The 24440-nt window shown below is 38.6% G+C and overlaps 2 protein-coding genes across 2 annotated transcripts; both read left to right on the top strand.

The window, feature by feature from the left end:
- The first annotated feature begins 221 nt into the window (after window positions 1–221).
- On the top strand, window positions 222–12959 carry prlra (prolactin receptor a). The gene is made up of 9 exons (XM_072371779.1): window positions 222–266; window positions 5127–5217; window positions 5845–5977; window positions 8272–8441; window positions 8988–9154; window positions 9336–9477; window positions 9694–9790; window positions 10557–10626; window positions 10742–12959. Exons 2-9 carry the CDS (start codon window positions 5145–5147, stop codon window positions 11834–11836), a joined length of 1947 nt encoding a protein of 648 aa, XP_072227880.1. The 5' UTR covers window positions 222–266; window positions 5127–5144; the 3' UTR covers window positions 11837–12959.
- A 1305-nt stretch (window positions 12960–14264) lies between these two features.
- LOC140276847 (alanine--glyoxylate aminotransferase 2, mitochondrial-like) lies at window positions 14265–24319 on the top strand. The gene is made up of 14 exons (XM_072371680.1): window positions 14265–14521; window positions 15136–15224; window positions 15512–15702; window positions 15808–15931; window positions 16023–16117; window positions 16450–16543; window positions 17627–17720; window positions 18428–18528; window positions 18710–18802; window positions 19829–19961; window positions 20761–20849; window positions 21013–21162; window positions 22858–22956; window positions 23842–24319. The coding sequence occupies exons 1-14, from the start codon at window positions 14425–14427 to the stop codon at window positions 23941–23943; spliced, it is 1551 nt and encodes a 516-aa protein (XP_072227781.1). The 5' UTR covers window positions 14265–14424; the 3' UTR covers window positions 23944–24319.
- Window positions 24320–24440: the final 121 nt, after the last annotated feature.

Raw genomic sequence — 24440 nt, 5'->3', positions numbered from 1 at the left:
TGAGTGGTGGGCGGCGCTTCCGAGGAGGCTGAGCTCCTCCACCCCGCCCTCCTCGGAATCAGGGCTCTCCTCGTCCCTGCTGTTTCTCCTCCGACGGGACGGCTGATCAGCCCGGGTCGCACGATCTCTCGTGCGCACTTCTCTCCTGTCATCACAGGAAAGCAGCTGAAGGCTGGAGTTGGTAACTCCAGCTTTTTGAGAGACGGATGCGGAGTAACTACAGAGAGGGCACGGAGGGGTAGACAAATAACGCCTCACAGCCGCAGGTAAGCCAAAGTCACTACTCTTTTTTAATTGATATATATCTGGGCCGGTTTGAATAGCTACACAGCATTAGAATGAAATTATTTGGGATATTGCCACTTTGTTTTCTTCTCTGTTACGGGAGGTGCAAAGTGCCAGCAGTCCTAATGGGGTTGTGAGCTCCGTGCTCATTAGATTTAAGTCAGGTTAGGAAGAGATGAAAGAGGCTACTGACCTTTACAGCACCAGAATGATCATCTCAGTACTGGATTATGATGTTAGTTGGCTGCAGCTTAGTGACTCTTTCTGCTTTTAGGCTTTATTTAACCTCAGTGTTGGTACTGCTGACAGACGTCTGCTGTGATTATTAGACCGTTCAGCTTTAAGCATGAAAACAAGTGGTTTAATACATTTTAAAGCAGCACTTTGTTGTTGTTTTTTTTCACGATGAAAGGTTTGCTATCATTAAAACTGTATTTTTCTTATTTCTTATTTTCTTATTCATTTAAATTCTGAAAAGTGCATATCACTTTGTCCAGTTCTTAAGGTGTGCCCGTTTGCTGTCCTTCTGTCACTCTTGACCACAAAGAACAATTGAAAAAAAAAAGAAAAGAAAGCAGTGCAATGTATGTATTCCTCAGTAAAACCCATATCACATGACAGGTTTAATATCATACATGTGTTAACAGTGGCTGGAAATGCATACAAGCTTTACTGATAAAGTTTGGTGGTCATCGGGTTGGTGTGAGCTGTTGTTGTAACTTTCATTAATCTTCAACAGAGTGAGGAATTACTCGTCTTATTAAATTCCCCTTACAGGCTATTGCTGTTCGGTAAGAAAATAATTGAAATATTCCTTCTTCCCTCCCACCGAATGCTTCCATTTGATAAAAACACACTAGAATGAGTTGAACTGGGATGTTTTCGTTCTCCCACAAAGCACATGCCTAAATCCCTTTAGATTCAGCCTTTCAGAAACTTGGAGGTTTCACAAAAGCAGCCTTTGTCATTTCATGATATCCATTTTAAATATGATTACTAATATTAAATCTACTCAGTATATATCAATCACATGACATCAATAAAGTACAACAAGTCTAAACCCAGAGCAGACCATAGCATCTGAATTAATTTAGAACACAACCACTTAATGGGAAAAACTGACCATTATAAGTAACTTCAACAATAGCATCTGTCCTGACAATAAAAACTAAATCAAGCAACAACATTTTTTTGTTAAATTCAGGTGTCCATGTCCCTCCAAGCAGTTTGTTTGTGGTTGAATTACTTTACCGTCTCTTGCTTTGTTCTCTGTCGCTCTCTATCCTTGACTACCCACATAAGGAAAATAAATTCCTAGAAAGGCCTCAGTGATTCTGTTCAAACCAGTTTTATTACAATACCAGGAACTGTGAGTCTGCCTCCCTCTCAGCAGGATTTCAGGTTAAGGTTATGATATGGGACATCATTGAGTCATTTCTGGTAACAGTTGTACACATTCCAGCCAAACTGTGCAGCAATTTGTGGCCAAGAAATAGTCATTTACTGTATATTTACACAGAAAGGGACACAACTAGAGGAACTTTTGTAACAATTAACCGCTTGTCACGCATGCCAAACCTGCTGTTTTCACATTATATTTACTCTTTCACTGTCTAAATGCTGAATCTTTCAAATGTGAGAAAAGTATGATTTAGTACTTCTACAGTCACATTAGCTTTTTTTATGTGCTCTAGGTCTGAGATAATATAAAAGTGGAAGATGTGAACTTGCCGTAAATCATTGAGGATATGTCTTGTACTTTTGTGCTTGTTTTCTTTAACTTTCGAGAAAATAGAAATGAGTTATTGGAAACACGACTGCTGTGACTCTGCTGCATCAGTTACCCCTCGTGTGCAAGAGAAAGAAACTTTCCTTACTCATCAAAAAAACGTCCCTTACTTTGCGAAGGTGGGCGCTTTTTGCTGCATGTCTGTTACATACCAATGCCAGACAATGCCTCACATTTACTTGGATGTTGTTTCTTATTTATGCTTTATGCACAGAAACTCTTGGATATCACTTTCGAAACATTTTACTGTCTAACTTCATCCTTTTAATGTCCAGGGTGTTATATAGACACTGCGTTCAGGTACTCCAGGTTCCATTAAGTCTAAGTCGGTTAAATGTTGTGTATACTGTTACTTGTGAACCACTTTCTGATGTACGCATACATTAAATTAAATGTTTGATAGAAAAGGTCACCATCTTTGTCCTTGCTTAATATAATCAGCAAAGATGTCACTGAAAGTACCTTGGCTTGATAAAGAATATAAGTTTGAATGGATACACAGTATCTGACAGTATTGATAGTCAAGACATAATTTCAGAAGATCCATACATTGCTAAATAGATTTAACACCCCGACCATTGCCATTTGTGTGGGAGAAAGTTTGCTTTGTTGGCTAGCACTGTCCCAGCTTAGCAGCTTATTCAGTTTGGGCTACTGCTTACGTAGGAAGGCTATATACAGCAGGAGGCTAATCCAGTACCTTGATCTTAATGCCACTTATCAGATCATGATGACATTATTAAGGCATCGTTAATGGCAATCTGGTAATGGTGTTTGTCTTTAAGTTTGAAAAGTCTTACACTGAAAATATAGAAAAAATGTGATATCTCAATTATTATCAGGCACATGAATGTCTCGGTTAAGTAAATGTTAGCCCACCTGCTGACATGATATGACAACACTCCCCATGCAGCCACACCTCTGACCAGCCCGATGCTAATGGGAAATTTACCTGGAGGCCGACATTGTGTTGCGAAATGCAGTACGTTTGATGCTTGGCACAATTCCAGGGCAGTCAAATTCAGGCTTTTCATGTTTAAAATAGTCTTTATGGTGCTATTTTACACCACATGCGGTTTTGACATTCCAGCGGTGGCAGAAATACTTCGATGCTTTACGTAACTTAAGGAACTAATATCACAGTACAGTGAAAAGTCTTTTTCACGCAAAAAGTTAGTCAAGTTCAAGATTTAAAAAAAATTGTGAAAATGTTAGTAAGCAATATTAAAAATGTAAGTACTCAGAACAGAAAAAATGTGCCATGTGACCTTATACAGGTATTCGGTACATCAGTAGGTTGTGTATTAATGGGAAAGTCAGCTCTTATAGTTGTAGTTGGTGGAGGTGGATTTAGATATTAAGATCTTAGCTACTTTGTATCCAAAAAGTAATAGATCATTTTCATTATGAAATAATTTTATGATTCTGTCCATCAATTAACTGTCAGTTGTTCGATTAGCTATAGATTTAATTTAATTCAGCTTATATAAGTCATATCAGCTTAATCAAAGCTGTCAGATTGTTTCATGTAACATTTAGTTTTGTGTGTAACAACAGTCAAAAGCACAATATTTCCCTTCTCTGTTCCAGGCATAAAGACTTTACTAAAGTAACTACTCCACATTTTTACCTTAGAAATAAAATGGTACAGTCCATTGTAATATTCCCCCACAGTTATACATACACAGAAAACCCACAGACACTCCTCGATTTAAATGTTGTGTTGCTATGTTTGCACCAAGATCACTGGTAGAGTTTTTCTCTGAGTGTGCGTGATGGAAACCATGCACAGAAGGGAAGCTTCTGCTCCATGTTGCGTCACGATGGTTGAACACTGGGACCAAGCGTGTCATAAACAATAGAAAACATCCAAGTCATTAAATAATAGAAATGTTTTAGACACAAACTAAAGAAGTTACGGGTAAGGATGTTTCATGCTGGCTTTATTGAAATTTAAAGTCACAGAACAGTCTGTGATGTTGAAATTGTTCTTGAAAAAGCACGTTTTCTAGTTTTCACACCCCTGTTCTGTCTTTTATTTTGCAAATAAGAAGCAAGTTGGATGGAATCTCAGAAAACATCCTGACAGTTAACACCCTTGCTTTGCATTCCTCTACCATGAAATAGGTTTTCTGAGAGCCAGATGCTTTTGACGTGTCTTAGAAAATGCTAATTTGCCAGAAATTGTATTTAATTCAAGAGCATGCTTGAATAGGAATGGGAGACAGCATGTGAGAGGGCATGTGACTGAGGTGTTTTCAGCTATCCTCCACGGCTCTATTTAACCTATATATTATTTTCTCTACCCTTTAATCTTCCTCCCTCCAGCTTCCCATCAGTTTAGAGATGAAGGGTCATGCTTAGTAGTTACTAATACAGCTTCGCGTGGCTAGTCAAATGTAGATTTACAAGTCATGTGGAGGGGAGTCTAAGCGATCATGAGTGATGTAAGCCAGCCTCCTGCTGTGCGTGTGCTGTTGTGGGGCCCTAAGGTTATGCAACCATCTATGCTGCATGTGCCAGCTGGTAGAGATAGTCAGAAACTGAGAGGATGTTTTATAATCCCTAGTGAAGCAGCAAACAATATCAGTGGGATTTTTTATGTTTTTGTATTTGCTTTTGATTTATTTAGATTTGCTTCTTATGTCTGTTTCAGCCATGGATTCCCTCTAAGTTCAGTTGAATGACAACTGTGCATTATTACTCCACCCTTTTTTTTTGTGAGCATGGCCTCTGCAGTCACGTTTTTATTGTCTGAGGTTTATTCAACTTCGCTATTCATCCTTCACCTGTGGATGGTATCACATCATGCTGTATGTGGCTACTTATACCTTCGGGGGCCTTAAGTCGATATTAGCATTCACATAATGCTTCATTCCTAAACAAGACATGCCACATCAAGGAAACCTCACAGCTGTAAAGAGCAGCTTTTCTTGTGACTTGCTGCAAAATGTGAATCAAACATTACAGCGAAAGTGATTTGTCAGGTGCAAAGATCAGGAAGTTCCCGCATCCTCACCTGCCTTTGTTTGTTTTCTGCTCCTTTCCACAGCCAAGGCGTTGTGGTGCCATGATGAAGAAAGTTGGGAGAGTTATTCTGCTATGGTTGCTGCTTTTATTTATGCTGCACGCAGAGGCAACAAGTAAGTGTTGTATGCAGTTTACACTTGAAACAGTTTCTCATGACAAATTAGGTCATCTGAATGGTTTCTGTTACTTTATATTTCTATGTTGACTTTTATTTCCCAAAGAGAAGCCATTGCATTAATTAAGTATGTGATTTGGGTCCAATAAAGAAATGTACCAGATAGCCAGAAAAAATGATTTTCTATGTGCTGTTCTCAACTCACTGGTTGAATATTTTTTATACTTATAAAAAGAAAACTTCAGAAAAGTGAACATTTCTTCCCAGTATGTGAAACTAAATTGAACTTTTACAATCATGGCATAAATTCTTTTTTTCTAAATATTTCTTTTAAATCCTGCTCTTAAAGACTATACGTGTGACGGAACTTTTAATAACAACTGAATGTCTGTGTTTGGATTACCTTTGACAAAAACATAAGCCCTTTTCACATATTGCAGCTTATCGGCGACTATTTCTATTTCTTTGAAGGCTTATGGAGAAAAAATGTACAGGTTTGTCTGTGCTTGACTTGGCTTAAACACTTTTAAGTTAAATCTGGCAATCTATCGTGTAATTATGCAGTCCATCTTCTTAGTGTTGTATTCGGTTTCATGTCTTGTATTTTTGTGCTGTGTGTCTTTAGGCTACAGCCTTCCAGGGAAACCCACGCTGAAGAGATGTCGCTCACCCGAAAAAGAGACCTTCACCTGCTGGTGGGAGCCAGGCTCTGACGGGGGGCTGCCCACAAATTATGCACTGTACTATCGCAAAGAAAAGTGAGTGTCTCTCACTTTCACATATTAACACATTGAGTTCAGTCTTTTCTTTCTCAAAGGCAAGAATTAATGTGGAACAACTTTATGTGACTGTGGTCGTCTGTTTGTATGTCTGGTACATTTATCTGTCTGGTTGTGCAAAACTTGGCAGACTTTGAATTTTGTATTTTCTTTAAATCACCTTTCCGATATGTAATAGTAGCACTGATAGATTGTCAGTATTTCTCAGTTTTGTTTATGTAATTGTTAGAGGAACCCCTGATAAGCCCTGACAAGACAAAAAATTATCTTACTGTGAATTGCCAAATGAAGAGAAGACACCCTAAAATGCAAAAGTTAGTGTATTACATATTGAGGAATTATTTTCATTCGTATCATTTGTTTATTAGCATCTTATCAAAGCATGCAGTTACATAGTATCAAAACTATAAGAAGAGGAACATCCCCCTGAAGCAAATATCAGTATTAGTAAAAGCATGTTTGGCACATCTTTTTTCTAGAAAACCAAGAAACTTTCAGTTCCAGTTTAGTAAAGGCCGTCTTTCATGCACTGTTCTTTTGAGTCATACCTCCAGATTTTCAATGGCGTCTAGTTTTGTGAGACCATCAGAGCTATGTCAGAATCTTTTGCTTACTCTACCTGAGGTTGTACGTTGTGTTTTGGATCATTATGCTGTTACTGTTAGTTGCCCTTTCTCAGTTACACAATGATGAGTACTTATCCACAGAGTTTTACTCTGCTTCATGAGCGTCAGTTATTTTTATTTTATAGACTGCTGGGCAGCCAAATTGAGTTACTCATGGCTGGTCTTTTGTTGGGATAAGATTTGAGGCGTCAGAGAGCTTTAAAATTTCACTTGAGCTTTCCTAACAAACTGCGAACAATTATTTATTCTTTTTTTTTATGTAAAACATACATCTTCATGTTTGTACATGTTGACATTTTCCAAGGGTATTTCTTGACAATCCTATTTACATTATGAATGGCATTTGTCATATGAAAAGAAAATATATATATACTGTATATTTATATAGATGAATAGCTAGATACAGATGAACAATCAAACCAAACCAGCCACATACCTTCTTGGTGGAGGGTAAAATGGAGAGCAGGACCATATGCATTACTTTGAAAAATATTTTTATTGCAAGTAAAATAAATGTTCTGAAAATGTGAAGCAAAAATTACTCTAAACTGCTGAGCTGAATCTTTTGGACAGGCAAGACATGCCTCTCTTAGCCAAAATGGCAGACAAGTTATCTCTCTGTTTTTTAACTCACAAAAATGTCATCACTTATTAAGTCCACAGCATTTTGTCAATTATCTTTTGATCCTCCAATGCTTCAAGCATGATGAATGATTCTCAATGTTGAGAATGATGAATAACGAGTTTGATATGGCAAAAATAATGAAACTGACCTGAAGCAGATCAAGTAGGTAGAAGAAATAGTTGGACTGCTTTTTTGTGAAATTGGCTTTAAATTAATTAAATCACTTAATTATCTATGAAAATTTCTCTCATTTCACATCAGATTTTCAAGTATCTTCCCCTTTGTACTTTGATTTTAAATGCTTCCACTTTGTATCTCCCATTGAGACCGGGGAATAGAGATTTTTCTTACGTCTGTCAGTGCAGATACTGCTCACAAGACTCAGGTTTGTAGTAAAAAACTCTTCTGAATGTGCAAACAAAAGTTTGGGTTTCAGTTTTCAATAACAAGTCTTTGACTTCCAATAACGCTTTTTTTTTAGAGAGCGTTTTGAGTGGATGAGAGAAATGCAAGAGGCTCACAGTTGCAATCTTTCAGTTGCCATCCCCTTATCAGTCAGTATCAGTTGCTGCTCCAGCAACAAGGATGTTTCTGTCCAATCTAAACAAGCACTCCAGGTTGTGTTCACTAAAGCACCTGGGGCTATTGGGATCTGAACTGGTTGCTAAGTACTCCTACAAGGCACATCAGCTGAGCTATTTTTTGAAAGTCTTCTTGTGCTGGAAACATTGAAAAGTGCAGTAAACAGGATGAAAATCACAGAACATAAGTTGCCCACTTATCTCTTTTGTTAATTGCTCCGTAATTATTTTTGCCATCCATCGAAAAAAAAATGAAAGAAAATGTGCCCTTCGTTTATCTTTGAATTATCCTCTCATCTCATCTTTCCCGCACACACATAAACACACCCTCTTACACAGTTTCAGAAATTGTAGCATGAATAATACAAACTGTTCTTCTGATGTAACAAAGCAGTGTACAGACCCTCTTAATTACATGCTGTTCTTCTGCCTCTCTAACAGCTCTGACACAGTCTACGAGTGTCCTGACTACTTCACGGCCGGGGAGAACTCCTGCTTCTTCAATAAGAATGATACGTCCATTTGGGTCAATTACAACATCACTGTGGTGGCCACCAACACCCTGGGCAACACCTTCTCCGATCCTGTTGACATTGATGTAGTCTACATCGGTGAGGGAAATGTGTTTGAGGCTATCGTTCATGAATTAACATGAGTGAATTAAGAATAAAGGGTGTTTTGGACCTCCTCTGATGTAAAAATACATACATATACACTATCCTGCTGGCACAGAATATGGCAGAATATACTCCCATACTACTGTTTTATCCCTTTGAGTAATATTTTCCAAACTATATACAACCCACTAGCTCCATATCATAAGCCTGTTTAACCAAGAAAAGTTATACATTCATATTTAAAGTAAAAGATATCAACCTCAGCATATTTTAAGTAGATTTATTAAAGCCTAAACATTTCTATCTATCTCTGCAATGTCATTTCACACATGTCAACAAATATTTCAAAGGTCACTTCTGCAGTCTAAGTGTTCATCCACTTGAGGTGTTAATTGCTTTGCAGTAAAACAATGGAGGCTTCAGTGACGCTCAGTCGCTATGGCTTTAATTGGGCGTCTCAGTGACAAACATTCTTTCCTCTGATGTCTTTTATTTCTCCCTTTTAGTCTACCCATTGACATTTTCTCTCTTCCTCCGCAGTCATGCCCAATTCTCCAGAGAATGTAACAGTGACTGTTTCGGAGGACAAAGGCTGGCCCTTCCTTCGAGTGTCATGGGAACCGCCACCTAAAGCTGACACCCGCTCGGGCTGGATCACCCTCATTTATGAGCTTCGTATCAAGTTGGAGAGGGAGGATGAATGGGAGGTAAACAAATTATTGCATGTGAAAACAGAGTGTCCTGGTGGTTAGAATATTGGCCTCTGGTTTAACTCAAAACCCATGCTGAAGGACTTGGCTGGTATCTCACAACATAAAGGTTTAATTTGTTTGTTTGCAGCTGCAAGGACTGATTTGATTGTGTCATTTGTGTGTTTTTCATTCACAGATGCACCTTGCGGGCCAGCAGAAAGTGTTTAACATTTTCAGCCTACGGTCAGGTGGTACATACCTTGTTCAAGTGCGCTGTAAACCCGATCATGGCTTTTGGAGTGAATGGAGCTCCACTTCCTACGTCAAAGTTCCTGACTGTAAGACATCCACCAACAAACATTGTCTGTAGAAGAATAGAACACATTCGTTAAAGGTCAAGCTCGGCATTTTAGGAAATACAATGAACCATTTTCTCGTTGAAAAGCACCACTTTCATGTCCGTCCATTTATATATGAAGACGTCAGTTACCTGAATTGGCCAGTTCAAAAAGAATAAGACCAAGGCTGTGACACTGCTGTAATGTTTCTTTCAGATTTTCATCGGGAAAAGTCAGTGTGGATCCTCATGATGGTCTTTGCGGCCCTCATCTTTTTCATTCTCACCTGGCTGATACACATGAACGGTCACAAGTAAGAACAGCCACGTCTTTCTTCTGAAGTTTATTTCTTCATTTTCTTTTTATTGTGATCAGAATACATGCACATTCACACTAATAATTATTATTAGTAGTACTATTACAGTGATGCTAAGACAATAAACATTTCTGACCAATTGAAACTCTCGGCTGAACTATTCCATTACATGTTAGATTTTTTATTGTTTTATGAAAACAGTGAAAGTAAATGTTGCTCAAACGCTGTATTGTTCAACGTCATTGGTGCCTTCACAGATGTAAAAGCCTTGTGCACTAACTGCTGTAACATCATGGATTCTGGCTTTTTAACTGTATGCAGACAAGAAGTTTGATGGTCCCTCTTCCCTTTGGATCTATGACACGATAGCCATTTTTTCTCCAAAGTCGAATTTTGACAGGACAGCCTTCCACTTTGATTTAGTCTATCTTAAATTCAGACCCAGAGAAGGCGGCACATTTCTGGATCTTATTTATAGTGTTTTCTTTCTTCTCGTTAAAGAGTTTTAATGGGAATTTATGAAAGCAGAGATGAGCTATGTTCACTGACAGTAGTTTACAGAAGTATGTCCTTGCAATGATTGCTACGACAGAATTGCAATTAATTTTAATGCAGGTCCACCTGAAAGCCTTAAGATTGCAGTTATTCAATACTGGTTTTTGGACTTGGGTAGAGATTTTTCTTTGGATTTTCACCCTTTTGGATTATTGATCTTGCTGCTTACAAACCCTGACATGTATCTTTTGTTTTTTCATGTGTGTAGTCTGAAGCACTGCCTTCTGCCACCAGTCCCTGGTCCTAAAATTAAGGGGTTTGATGAACAGCTTCTCAAGGTAAAGCAGCTACATAATCACTAATATATTAACGTACACTGAATAAGAACATTTCCATTAAGTATTCTTATTTTTACTTTTACTGTAATTGGGGAATTGATCTGTTTGTGTGTAGAATGGCAAGTCTGAGGGTATCTTCAGCTCACTGATGGTGTCAGATTTCCCCCCAACAACATCGCCAAACTATGAGGACTTGCTTGTGGAATACCTAGAGGTGTATGTTCCTGAGGAGCGGGAACTGATACTGGAGGAAAACAAAGATCTACACAATTGCTGCCTCAAATCTGGGAGCTCCGCTTCTGACAGCGACTCTGGCCGTGGCAGCTGTGACAGTCACACTTTGCTCATGGATAAGTGTGGAGAGACAAAGGAAAAGGATTGGGTATCGGGTCAGCAGAGTGCTCAAGTGGAGACGGATGCACAAAGCCATGATGAAGTTCTGGAGGACAAAGCGCAGATATATGCTAATGATGATGTTGTTAGCCCTTATTTGTCCAGTGGGAGGGTGAAGACCTGGCCCTCTGTGTTTTCCCCACTGCCCCAGTACAGCTTACACCCACTGGATCAACCGAGGTCACTTGAAATGTCCAAACAGCACTGCCTTTCTGACAGCTTGTTCCCCCCAGGCTCCTTATCTTCCTACCTTGGTCAGCCTGGCCACAGCGCCAAAGGGGGTCTCAGATCAAACTACAGGGAATTTAGCCTCAGCAACAGGCAACCTAACCTACTGCATCCCCAGAGAGAGATCCATCAAAAACTCAAAGCCCACAGTAATATTAACATCTCCCACACTGGCTGCAAAGGAGCACCTGCCAGTCAACAGCTGCCCACACTCCGCTCCACTGAATATGTTGAAGTCCAGACAGTGAATGAGGAGAACATGGTGCTTCTCCACCCTGTTTCATGCCATGGAAAAGTCTGCCCCGAGGTGCACCAGACTGAGGACTACAGCAAGGTGAAGAGTATGAACAATGACAATGTGCTACTGCTGTTCCAGAGCAATGTGATGGAAAAACAGGTGGACATGTGCCCTGTTGAGAATCAGCTGACAAGGGAAGCAGCAATGAGCAGCTACACGGCATCCATCACCACCACTCCACAAAAGCATACAGCCTGCATTCATACTGCCCTGCCAGTCCTGGATGAACAGGCAGCCAATGGTTACGTTGACACTGCCACTGCCACTATGTTCACTGTGTCCTCTTACTAGGCACTGCAGAAATCCAACTGACAGCTGTGAGATGCTGCAGGAGGCATTCTTTAGGCATGAGAACAGAGCCACAAAACAAAAACCACCAACACTGGACGACTCAATCGTAGAATTACCAATATCATTTTTCATTGTCTAATGATAAATATGACTTTAACTGATTATTATGCAGTAACACTGATTTTGAGTAGTGATAATAATTTACTTGAATGTTTTAAAAAAAACTCTTTATTCAACTTAATTAATAATAATTAACATAATTGATTTTATATTCTAAATCATGTGGTACTACATATTTCTCTTTTGGCTATAATGTAATTAATTTCCCTTACCTCTATAGAAAAATATATTTTAAAGCTGCTTTTACAACCAGCATCCTCATCTATACAGTGGCTCTGCAATGCAGTAGGTTTCATCTTGCTGGAATGTATGAGTCCACTCGTGCCCTCAGTGGGTAAGACCTTTGCAAGTCAATATATAGTTGCTATTAGTGATCATGTTTCTTGTACAATGATATATTTATTTCTGCTGGTGGAAGTGGTCTCTCCCCGTATGACAATGCTCCCATCCATAATGCTCAAGGGCCATTTAATGGTTTGGTGAGTATGATAACGATGTAAATACCATGCTTTGTTTTTTACAAACATCACATCTCAACCCATTTGAATACCAGTGGGAGATTTTTGGACTGATATGTTAGACAGGGCTCCCACAAACATCAGAACACCAAATGTGGTGTATGAGGAATATCTTTCGGAAGATTTTGTGCCCTCCTACTGGTTAGGTTCATTTCAGGATGCTTTGCTCTGGCTTATGTATGTGTGTACATTTGTGTGTGTGTATGTTTAACATGAGAAAGTGAGGGTGTATAGCTCAGAGATGATTTTTATGTACACACATTTAATGTATTTTTAAAAAAAAAAGAAAAAAAGTGTTTCTACAAGGGTTAGTTTTTGATGGGAAAATATTCCTGTGCAACGCTGTACTGTTGTTGTGTATTTAAATGTATCTGTATAGCAACACATGTACATCATCTACAGTGCAGTTTGAAAAAGCCCTCAAATCTTTGTGTAAAGCTTGCTGTAAAAATCATGTTTTTAATAAAATGCAAAAAATACCGAAATGGAATATTGTTTATTTTGCATCTCAATACTGAAAATGGCATGTCTGTCATTGTTACTTCGATGTAATTATAGCTAATGCTTAAAAAAACTGTGTCTGACTTGTAGCCTCTGTAGGGGGGGGGGGGGGGGGGGGGGGAGTTTCAGATGTCACCAAACAATTTTAAGATAGCCATTTTCAAAAATTAAAATTCAACTGTTGCAACAGTCATGAAAAAGAAGGAGCATTCTCTTTCAAATCATATATATATATACTGCTTCAGTTCTTTAAAGATGCATTCATGTAAACACAGCTCTCTTAAGGTCCCACTTTCAATCCAGCTGAGGACTGGATGCTGACTGGGCCATTACAACACCCGATCATTTTCTTTTACAACCATTCTGTTGTAGATTTGCAGATATTTTTCTGTTGCATGATTTTGTTTGCAATCGTTTTTGGACAGATGGCCTCATGTTTCACTCTGGGATTTTCAGATATAGAGATGATTTCATGGGTGATTCAATGACTGTAGGGTTTACCTGCTCCTGTGGCTGCTAAACAAGCCCAAATCATCCCCCTTCCACAACTGTGCTAGTCAGTTGGTATGAGGTATTTGTGCTGCTATATGACAGACTGCTGCTGTGCATCATGGTAAAACATCTCCACATTGGGCTCCTCTTGTGTCTTGAGTCCTGTGGTTTGTGCAGACACACACATGTAACATGCTAAGGCCTGTGGAGTCAGAGATGTTGGTCTTGATTTATTGCACTGTCGCACCTTGAAGTGAACTTGTAGAGACATCCGCTCCTTGGAAGGCTGTCTCAAATGTTTTCCACTTGTGAATAATCTTTCTCGTTCTAGAATGACACCTCCAAATAGCTTGCAAATGGCCTTGCAACAGTTGCTTTCATAAGATCTTTGTCTCTCCTTCTGTATGGAGGTGCTTACATACACCTGTTAAATGCTAAAGGTCAGTAAACTGCTCAAACCTCTGCCTTTTATTGAGGTGGCCACACCTGCTGACACCATTTTCAGACACTTCTTCTGCAATTTGATTTTGTTTTTGTAAAAAAAAATAGATATAATGGGACGGTAAAAATCGTCCAATTAAATCTAATCATTATGTCCGGATTTTCAGTGAAATAAAATAAAGAAATGCTGCTGTAGTAGTGGGTGCTATGACATTATACTAAACAGCTTGTACTGTACATGCGCACATGTTCTATGACGTCGTGGGAGAGGCTGGGACGCTTCGGAGCAATCAGAAGCGCCCATCCGTCCTCAGAAGTTGGTACACTGACAAGTCCATACTAGTTAGTACACAAGTACGTCCTAAGAGCGTACTTGGTATTGAGAAACGTCTGAGCGCTTCCACAGAGTTTTCGGTGATAAAACAAAAAAATAAGGAAAAGCATATAGGTGCTGCTGCTGAGTGTCGGATCGGTCAGAGAAGTGGGAGAACTGTGTGCCCTCTTTACCTGCTCAACATGTATAAAGTTGCGCCCTGTCTTAGTGGCCGCTGGGCCGTTTTAACAGGACAGTCCTGCGCGCGGCCCAGCTTGACCAAATTCCACATGGCAAGTGGTGAGTTACCATGGAGACGAACCAAATCCAGAGCTGACTATTTGGTTAATTGTATGCAGTTGTACAGGGAAAGTAACCACTGTGTTTGTCACGCTAAGGTAACGTAGAAGAGTTTCAGTTTGGTGCATGTTGATTTGTGTTCAATATGCGTCATTTCCCCAGTTTCAACCGAAATAAGCACGAATGGACTCAATAATATATTTACAAGTGTAATTAACTGTTTTTGTTTTGTGTTGGATGATATGTTAATGAGTCATTAGCAATACAGAAATTACATTATTGTGAATGCAAAACAGTCAGTGGCCAATTTCGCCTTAAAAGGATTTTCAGTCAAGGTTAGGATTTTCTGCCATTTTGTTTTCCCCAGTTTTCAATTAGGGTAAATAGAATAACAAAATAAATGTAAAAGAGTTTCAACCAAGACTGCATCTTAATGATAATTGCAAGGCTGTTGGATTAAACATCAATGGCGTTGTCTTTGTAAACTGACAAAGTGGTGCAAGAGTAGAGAGCAGGCTGACCTCACGCTGAACTCAACACTTGCCAGTAACGCAGTGATCGGATGGAGTCTCTTTTCCCTCTGTGTCTGAACATCAATCACAATTGTTTCATAGGTGCTTTATGTCAGAAATCAGTCTTCAAAGACCGTCCCACAGACATACCAGAAATGCCCCCTTGCAATTTCAGTCCGGAGGAATACAAGGTAAGGATTAGGCTTAGTAAAATCTTCCTGGCACATGTCTGTCTCACATTGTTGGCCTCTGTATCACACAAGTAATACACATAATATGTTATTTTATTTAGTCCAACTGAATATTAACATGTCGATAGATCTTCTGTCCTTGTAGTACACTTTCACGTTCACATTCCCAAACCCTTACGACGCTGACAATGCACACAGCCTTGTGCTTCGAAAAGGCCCTGTTTAGAATGAAATTTGGAAAAAGAAAATGCACTGCTGTATGTCTTACATTTTATTTTTCTGTCCAGGGTATGTCAAAAGAGCAGATGATGAAGATCCGCAGACAGATTTGCAATCCCATGACCATGAAGGTTACTTATTATAAGAAACCAGTGTTCGTCCACCAGGGATACATGCAGTGGCTGTGGGATGTGGATGGGAGGCGATATCTGGATTTGTTTGCTGGTGTGGCAACTGTCAGTGTGGGCCACTGCCACCCGTAAGGTCCTTTTGTTTTTGTGATCGTCATTTTATGTGTTTGCAGAAATCCCTTCTCATTAGTGATTGTTTTTTTTAATCTGATTTCTAATATGTGTATGCACAGGAAAGTAACAGCCGCTGCCGAGCAGCAGCTGAGAAAACTCTGGCATACCACAAACATCTATGTCTATCCTGCTCTCCATGAGTATTGTGAAAAACTTGCTTCTTATTTCCCTGATCCTCTTAAGGTATTGGGGTGGGTTATTAGATTTCCCATGGGTGCTTTCATAAGTCTGTAGGCCGTAACTAAAATGGGGGCTGGTCTCTTTCCTTGTGCAGGTGGTCTATCTGACCAACAGCGGCTCTGAAGCCAACGACTTAGCAATGTTGATGGCTCGCCTCCACACTGGAAATTTTGACATTATCACTTTCAGGTTGGAGTTTTTTATTTATGAAAATAAATCTATTCTAATTGTTACATTTGACATTAGAGTTAAGAAGCATTTCCTCTCAATTTTCTTAAAGATTGTCTATTAACTCATGTTACTGCTAGAAAATAGAAACTTATATAAGACACACACACACACAGGAGAAGCACACTATTGGAGTTATGATTAATTAAAAAAACTTGTTCGTCGTAGCTCCTTTTGAGGAATATTCTGACATGTTTTTGCTAACTTATGTATCCGGTTGCTCAGCTTTGTAGTTAAACAACTCCTCTGTACTTTAAATGTTCATAATGTTTCTGTTTTTCGTTTTCTTTCAGAGGATCGTATCATGGTGGCAGCCCACAAACCATTGGTCTCACTTCCAATGCAGCGTATAAGTTCCCCATTGCCAATGGTTTAGGCTGCACAAATGTATGTATTTCACTGATATATCACAAGAAAAGCATTACCTTTAATTTGATGATGGAAAACATTTGAAATGTTTTATACATGCACACATTGGACCAAATCAGTCACAAAAATGCCCTGAATTTGCTCTGCCTCGAGTCACAGATTTGACCTCCATGTGATGAGCACTGCCAACCTGTTACCACCACTGTTTGAGGCTCAAGTTACTAGAAGAAACAGTGAAAGGATAATAGAAAAGTTAGCCAAAGTGAAATCACTTAGGGAATGGGAACACCAGGATGCTACAGTATATTAGCCAAGCTTCGCGGTGAAATATTAATTTCAGTATCAGTTCAGATGTTTTTAATTAAGAGCAAAGTTTCTTTAGGTGTAAACTAAGTGTGGGTAAATGCAGGATGAGAAATAAATTGGGCGTATTTGATGATATAGTTCATGTTACCACATTCTCATTCCTTAAACAACTATGTTGGAAGACCTAATCTGTTGTGGAAAAAATCTGTTTCACAAGGGTGAAATTATTGGTCTGCATCAAAACAACTAAATAGCTTACTGAAACTAATAAAACTGGCTAAAGAACTGTCCAGTGCATTATTAAGGTCTGGAGAGACAGTGATGAAATGTGGTTGGAAGAAAATCCTGACTCCATCAGAGATCACTTAAACGTTTGGTGGAAACTCAGACCAATGTTTAACAGTGAAAGTTTCCACACACAGAATGAGAAAACACCTCAAGAGTTTAGGAATAAACAGCTGCGTAGCCTTAACAAAGTCAATTAAAGTTGTTAAATCCTGATAGTGATCCAGGAAATGACTTTATATTGGCCAGAAACCCCGTTTTTCTGGTGGAAAATATAACATATTTTATGCATCAGATGTGAAGTGATTAGTGTCATCCCAAACATATTCTCTTTTCTTCTTAAATTCTTATGTAATTTTTGAATAATTACATTTTGTAATGTCTATCGTGGTCTATAAACACATTCCCGAGATAACTACTGTTTCCTGATCATTTCTTTGTACTTTGTAACTTGCGAATCATTTTTGTGTCAAATCAACACAGCTGACTTGTTTTCTTCCAATTAAACAGACCATGTGTCCCGATGTGTTCAGCGGTCCATGGGGAGGAAGCCACTGCAGGGACTCTCCTGTGCAGACTATCAGAGACTGCAGCTGCGCTCAAGGTACACAGATACATTCATCCGAGGCTCAGTGAGCTCACGCTGTTCATAAGCAGGAACAATAGCACACTTCTATGCGATAAAGTCACTTTTTGCATAAGAATGACTGTTAGACTTTTGTGAGTGAGAGTTTGTGTTGTTTTGAATGCTTTCATATTTCCCAATTACAGCTAAAAAAATAAAATTCTGCTTTTTGCTTGTTATGCTGCTTCCCTGTTGAGTTACAGTTGCATTTGTATTTCTTTTTACAAAACACGCCTGAAAGGTCAAAGAGAGTAAAGTTGATTAGCTGTAACAGAATGGGAAGTGAAGAGACAAGAAATGCTGCATCCGCTAAATAAAGTTCAAAGTCCCCCACAGTTTATCATTTACTTCTTTTATCATTTACTACTCACAGGGATGTTAGTTATAAATGGCAGGAAGCCTGTGTCTCAACAAAGATCTGCCTGCACATGATCAGTGTTAGTATATCTACAACTTTCTGCACAATAAAAACAACCTTTGTATAGAAATACAATAGAAATAGAAATCAAGAATAACCTAGCTATGAAAAAATAAATGGATACTCACAATCATATTGAAACAGCCAAACATGTTCTTTATGATCAGCTTTGTCTTATCATTTAACTGATTTATTTTTCATTGTAGTTTTCATTGTCAATTTACACACTAATGTCTGTGTAAGGACTTTTGCTTTCTTAATGCTGCAGGTCATTGCATGGCAAACGAACAATACATTGGACAGCTCAAGGAGACGTTTGCTACAAGCGTCCCAACCAGAATTGCTGGTTTCTTTGGAGAGCCTATTCAGGTTCTGTATTCTTATATTGAGTATAACAACAAATCATAGAATCAATACAGTACGTTGCCTTTTGCTGATCTTTTGAGTTACCACGTTTTTTAATGTAATAAATTACGGTTTCAGGTCACAAATTGGGTTTCATATGTTCAATTAGATGAGGGTTTGTGTTAATCTGTCTGGTTTTCTACAGGGAGTTGGAGGAGCTGTGCAGTACCCAAAAAACTACCTGAAGGAGGCTTACAGACTTGTACGAGAGAGAGGAGGGCTCTGCATTGCCGATGAGGTTAGATGCATATTTTTAAATTTTCTCTGTTTTCAATTTAAACTTTCGGCAGATTTTAGTAGTTTGCAAACCAATGAGCCGGATAGTAGTCAATTTTCATTTGGTAACACAGAATGCATCTTGCTCCCCTTCTCATTTAAATTTCCATTTTCCTGTGTCAGGGCAGTCAGAACCGCGTCTGTCTTATCTTATGATTTTACAGAGGATCCTTGTTGTGGGATTTTTTTTTTTTTTTGTTGGTCTTAACACCCCATCAGATGTTTAGTTTGAAAATGTTAAGTTAATTGGATCACACTCCTGAATCAGTAAATGATCCACATTCATGTCGCTCTTCCTAACCTTATCTAGCTTATCAGAGCACTTTTTAGTTGCGTATGCAATGCTTTTCTCTACAGTCACACACTGATAAGCATATCAGTGACATTATAGAGGTTTAGTGTCTCGCCCGAGGACACTGGCACATGGGAGGCCAGGGATCCAAACGATCCAAATCTGTGTATTACTGTCATTCCATTTTCAGGATGCAGTCCCAGGTTTTGGATAATAATCAATTAGGCTGCTACTGAGAAAATGTGATATTCTTCTCAACCTATAGATTTCAAACAAAATATTATTTCTTAATTTAATAAAAGAACACACATTTACAGTGGTCTGTTTGAAAAGGGATACATTAATGGTAGAATTTACGTAAACTGAGGTGGAAGATGATCATTTATAGTTTTGTTCGGAACAGCATTATTATTTTTCACTTCTGCTACATTACGTATATATTTGATGTAAATATCTAAAAAAAAAAAATCAAGTGGAACATCTACTGCTCTTAAGCAGATGAGTCAGTGTTTGAGTTGAGTCCACAAATGACATATCTTGACAAACATGATTATCTTGGAAGCTTTCTACACATTTAGGGTGATAACGCCTATTAAAATGCTGCTATGCCCTACCTCAGACGAAGGTATACAAAGCAAGCATCTTTTTACAAGACTTTCCAAACACTTATGGTTTGCTATTTACTGCACTTGGCAGGTCCAAACAGGATTTGGGCGAACAGGAAGCCACTTCTGGGGTTTCCAAGGGCATGATGTCATTCCTGATATGGTTACAATGGCAAAGGGCATTGGTAATGGATTCCCCATGGGCGCTATTGTTACAACACCAGGTGAGATGATGTGTTGTGTATAATGTAATCATCGTTTTCACCATTAATTCATCGAGGTGTTTTGCTAAAGTTGAGACCGCTTCTGTCTGCTCTCTCAGGCAGTAATGAATGTACGGAGGTAAGTTTCACAAAAGCTCAAAGGAACAACAACTGATTAACAGTCAGGTGTATTTATAAATCATGAGGATTAGTTATTTGACTTCTCATTTGGCAGACCAGAAATCATGCTATGTTTCTGTAGGTAAAATAAGATGATAGATCTTCAGCTTGTTGCTCCCTTCTTCAGTCAGGCCCTCTGCCTGCACTTTTTGATCACTTGGATGAATTATAGCTTTAAAGTGCAGGGCTTATACTGAACAGAGCAATGGTCTGTAAAAGGTTTCTGCTCTATCAGCCTCATTAAAGACCCATGAGACTTGTATTGACATTAATATTGTTCTACGAAAGCTCTCTTGACTCTGTAGTTTATTAACTTTGCTCTCCACTTCTAACCTATGTGGCCTGGTATGTTGATTACCATAAACGGTAGCTTGGCGCTTTTAAAGAAGCATCTATTTGTGGCGCTGGATGTATGATCACGGGCTGCTTCTTAAGTTATTTGTTGAAGTACTCAGTTGCCATGGCGCTCTGTTAATAAGTAAACTTAAAGCCTGACAGTTTTCTTCAGATATGTCGAAATCCTTCCTGGAAAAATTTTTACTTGTATTGAATCACTGTTAAATACTGTTAAAAATGCATTGTTGCAGAGAATTGAATTTGAAGCTGCAATGGTTGAGCTTGCTTGTTCGTGTTTTTTCAGAAATTGCAGCCTCGTTTGCCAAGGGGGTTCATTTCAACACATTTGGAGGAAATCCTGTGGCTTGTGCCATTGCTTCATCGGTGCTTGATGTAAGTATTCTTCAAGCTTCTCTGCACTGGTCGTGTACGTCAGCACTTGAGAGCTCAGCTGTTAAATTGTATTATTTTTTATCATTGTGAAAGCTGAGCTGAAAGCTGCAACTATATAATCACAGAAGCACACTATATTTTAACTGGATATATGGCTTTACAGACTATTAAAGAGGATGGCACTCAGAAGATTAGTCTCGATGTGGGTACCTATCTGATGACAGAACTGGCAAAACTCAGAGACAAATATGAGATCATCGGTGATGTTCGTGGAAAAGGTCTGCAGATCGGTGTGGAGATGGTCAAAGACAAGGTATCGTGTTTGGTATATAAGTTACACTCACCTCTCCCCGTGAGTTTACACTTCATGTATGTGTGCACTTTGCCTCCTGGGTGCATTGTTCAGCAGTGCAGTGGCCATCTGTTACTGTGAACAGAGAAAAAACTCAGCTGCAATGTTTTGTAAGTTTTTTTCTTACTTCTTGTATGGCCTACCAAACTGTTTATGCAGTATGTCTTTGACTTTTAAAGAATGTGTTGTTCAAGCTGAATTTTGAGTGATAATGGTTTATGCAACATATTTTGTATGCAGGGACCCCTACGCTAACCTTCTGAATTATGTTTATATGTGCACACTTGTCTCTAAAATCCCTTCTCAGTCCATTTTTACTAATATTACACATTTTAACAAGCTTCAAGTTTATTGCAAATCTTTCTTAACAATATTTTAACATATTATGCCCATGATTATGAATCCATAAGATGAATACACAGTGGAATATATTTGAAAGCGCTATCTTTGGTATACTTCATTAAACAGCCCCAGGTGGATTGTCAGATTTTGCATGGAACCAGATTTCAGCACAGCACCAGCTTAATCAACAGATCTTCCGCACAGCCACTGCATAATTGTTTCTGAGTAGCCTTGAATTTGTTACATATAAACTTATGCCAAGTGCATCTATTCAGGTCACAAACATATTATGCAAAGAGCAGAAATCTAAGCAGAGGTAGTGCAACAGGATCAGTAATTCAATCCAGCGTATGGATCTATGTTGTTTATCTTGCTCATTGGCAATACAATTCAGTTTTCTTTCTCTTTTCCCATCACAATCTCCTCTACTCCACCAAATTTGACAATTCTGATCAACTTTATATAGACTAAATCAAAGCTAACTAGGCAGAAACAGTGAAAAGGGCAGGTAACAGTAGAGCATTCCTTGTAAGCTGGTGATCCCATCCCAAACCAGCATTTCATATCTTCTCAATAACGCTGTGAGGGACTCTTGGCTTCTGACACTGTTGCTATGAAAAGACACTGTACTAATCATTCATGCAGTGATGTACCACTGATGGGTAACAAGTGTTGCTTGTTAGAATTACAAACAGCAGGTCATAGCAAGAGTCTTAGACTTTTCTGTGACAACCAACCATTTCTGTGACAACTTGTGGAAAGTGACTGAGGCTCTTTTGCAGTCTACTTTGTGTTTCATGTTAAATTTCTGCTTTTTAAAGAAGAGCGGCGTTCTTGGATGTTCATATGAACCTGCAGTTCCCTTATAATTTCATATAGTTTTTATTAAATGAAAATAAACTTAAATGAACACCTCAAACGATCTCTCAAAAAATGTAGTTATAATTTAATATAACTTTTTATGTTTAAAAAAAAAGGTCGAAAACATAGTTATACCTTTTTCAGTCGCTTCAGGTTGATGGACAACATTTAACAAAAAAAAACAGTTGTCAATCAGTGGGACGCGATTTCCCACAGGTCCTCAACAGGTGCCTGTTCACGTGGTAAATTGTGCCATCAGAAATTTGAGCTGTTTGCCTCTAATGATGTCTAATTTGGACATGTATAGCCTTTCAAACCAATTACCAATTACAGGTTAAGTGTGACAATCTGCAATTAGCTTGTCGTGGTACACAAGCAGCTGGACCATGTGACTGTCCTTGTAATTGAGTGATGTAACGTCCACCTGCATCTAATTTGCTCTGTCATCTGCAGGCCAGCAGAAATCCCCTGCCCACTGAGGCAATGGCTGAGATCTTTGAGGATGTCAAAGACATGGGAGTCCTGATAGGCAAAGGAGGAGTATATGGACAGGTAACAGCACTCATCTTCCATTTCAGATCACTTTAGTTTTCTTTGCTTGACTAGGAAGTGGTATCAAGACATCTGGCACCAACAAAACACAAAGACTTTTAACGCCAAATACAGGTGAAGAACGGCCCAAACAAAAGGGTAAATGTTTAAATGTTTAAGCCAGAGAACATGAGGTGACAAAGAGACAATGGTTACAGATAGACTGACAAAGAACAAAGAGAACAACAGGACTGTAAATACACTAACAGAGCTAGGTGCTAAGACCAAGAGACAGGGAAGCGAATAATGAAAGACAGGATGAAAAGCTACAAAAAACATAAGGAAAGTGACCAAAATTACACAAAAAGTTAGACACATTGTCAGATGTAAGGAAAAAGGACAATGATCCCCTCGATTGTTGCTTCCCAATTTGTACATCCTCGATTCCTTTCCTTTTATCTCAGCCCTTTCTGCTGATGAATGTGAATAAATGAGATTAAAGCACAAATTAGAAAAATAAGGAGAACCTAAAAGGCAAACAAACAAGACTCATAGCCATGACACCATGCATTTTAGAGCATCATCTACAATGTTAGATAAATGTATGACACACTTTCAGATTTGATGTAGATTACTATATGAGCTGTTTCTTAATCGCAGTATTGCACAAATTATAATAATAAAAATAACAATCGCAGAACAAAGATAAGCTCCAACTTTCTTAAAAAAGCCTCAACATACAATAACTTCCTGTAATCTCTGTAATACAAGTAGTATGTGCTCTCAAGTTTGTATGTGCCACCGAATAAAGCTCTTTTATTGGTTATATGTTTCTCATTTTGTTTGGTATCAGTATTACTGGTGCTCCATAATCTCCCTTGTTGTTCTATTCTTTCCCTGCTTAAGACTTTCCGCATCAAACCCCCCATGTGCATCACAATGGAAGATGCACACTTCTTCTTGGCTGTTTTTAACAAGTCCATCCGCAACTACATGGAAAAAAGATGAAAGCCAGACAAAGGTCGGATGGAGTATTCAGCACCATGGACCAAACGTGGAGACTTGCTCTGCAGAGGATTACAGTATTTTGTGCATTTTTAAAATGTGAAAATGGCAGTATTAATTCTGAAGACTACCTCTGTAATTTTGCTTTGCATAGACTTTATAAAAGGATTTTTTTGTTTGTTTAACAATGCTCTAATTACAAAAACTTAATGCGCTAAACATCTCACTCATAATGGAAGCCTTGCACAGGGAGTTTTTTTACAGCTGACTTTGAGGGTTTATGTGAATCTGTACAATTATTTGTGAAGACCTGTTTTCCCACTTATGGCACTTATGTTCATCGCAATCCTCTCATTAAACAAAATGTTTTTTTTCTTGATTCTAAATCATCTTTTTATCACATGAAAACAAGAGTTTTCTTCTCAAGAAAATGTATATCTCACTTTTACTAAATAAAAAAAAAAGTGACATGAAGCTGACATGAAATGTTTCAGGAATTT

This window comes from Leuresthes tenuis, unplaced genomic scaffold (genome assembly GCF_036924035.1).
Source record: "Leuresthes tenuis unplaced genomic scaffold, fLeuTen1.0.hap1 SCAF_19, whole genome shotgun sequence".
NCBI lineage: Eukaryota > Metazoa > Chordata > Actinopteri > Atheriniformes > Atherinopsidae > Leuresthes > Leuresthes tenuis.
This window is presented reverse-complemented; position numbering and strand designations above follow the sequence as displayed.